This window comes from Mastomys coucha, unplaced genomic scaffold (assembly GCF_008632895.1).
Source record: "Mastomys coucha isolate ucsf_1 unplaced genomic scaffold, UCSF_Mcou_1 pScaffold13, whole genome shotgun sequence".
NCBI classification, from domain to species: domain Eukaryota; kingdom Metazoa; phylum Chordata; class Mammalia; order Rodentia; family Muridae; genus Mastomys; species Mastomys coucha.
In genome coordinates this window covers 54,491,097-54,491,635 of record NW_022196895.1, presented here as the reverse complement: position 1 = coordinate 54,491,635, position 539 = coordinate 54,491,097, and the positions used below count along the sequence as shown (strand labels likewise).

Below are 539 nucleotides of genomic sequence, written 5' to 3'. Positions count from 1 at the left end.
GCCAGCGCGGCCACCGAGGGCTCCGCCGCCGCCATGTTCGCCGCGCGTGCGCGCCAGGCCGAGGGGCGGGCCCTGGATGCCGGAGACCCGCCCGCGCCTCCCCGGGCTGGGCGTCTGCCACGGGCGACACGGTCACCTGTGGCGCGGAGCGCGCGGGGACCGCGACTGGCCCGACCTGATACGGACCGGACTGCAGTCGCAGGCCTCCGCAGAGGACCAGGCCAAGCTGCAAATTACCATCTTCCGACCCGCGATCGAGACCCGGTCCTTCTGGATCACAGCGCTAGTATTCTGAGAAGGCTTGGAGTGGCAACTGAAGAGCATTATCGGAACTTACTGAAACTTAAGGTTTCCTCCCCCTTGAAGTAGGCACAGAGCATCACCTTCGCAATAAAACGACCCCGTGGGCGCTGTAAGATGTTGCACTTCACAATCATTAAGAGCAAGATCTTTGACGTCAGATCCCAGGGATGGCAGGCTCCTAGATATAAGCATGAAATTAGATACTCTTATAATGTTTTTGGTTTTGTTAGACACGT

General features: G+C 59.6%; 1 protein-coding gene across 1 annotated transcript in view; it reads right to left on the bottom strand.

Annotated features, from left to right (window-relative positions):
* Isoc1 (isochorismatase domain containing 1) overlaps nt 1–49 on the bottom strand; it is a 19,836-nt gene extending 19,787 nt beyond the window's left edge. The window contains exon 1 of the mRNA XM_031365740.1: nt 1–49. This exon is cut by the window's left edge and continues 271 nt beyond it. Coding sequence (XP_031221600.1) covers nt 1–35 — 35 coding nt within the window. The 5' untranslated portion in view covers nt 36–49.
* Nucleotides 50–539: the final 490 nt, after the last annotated feature.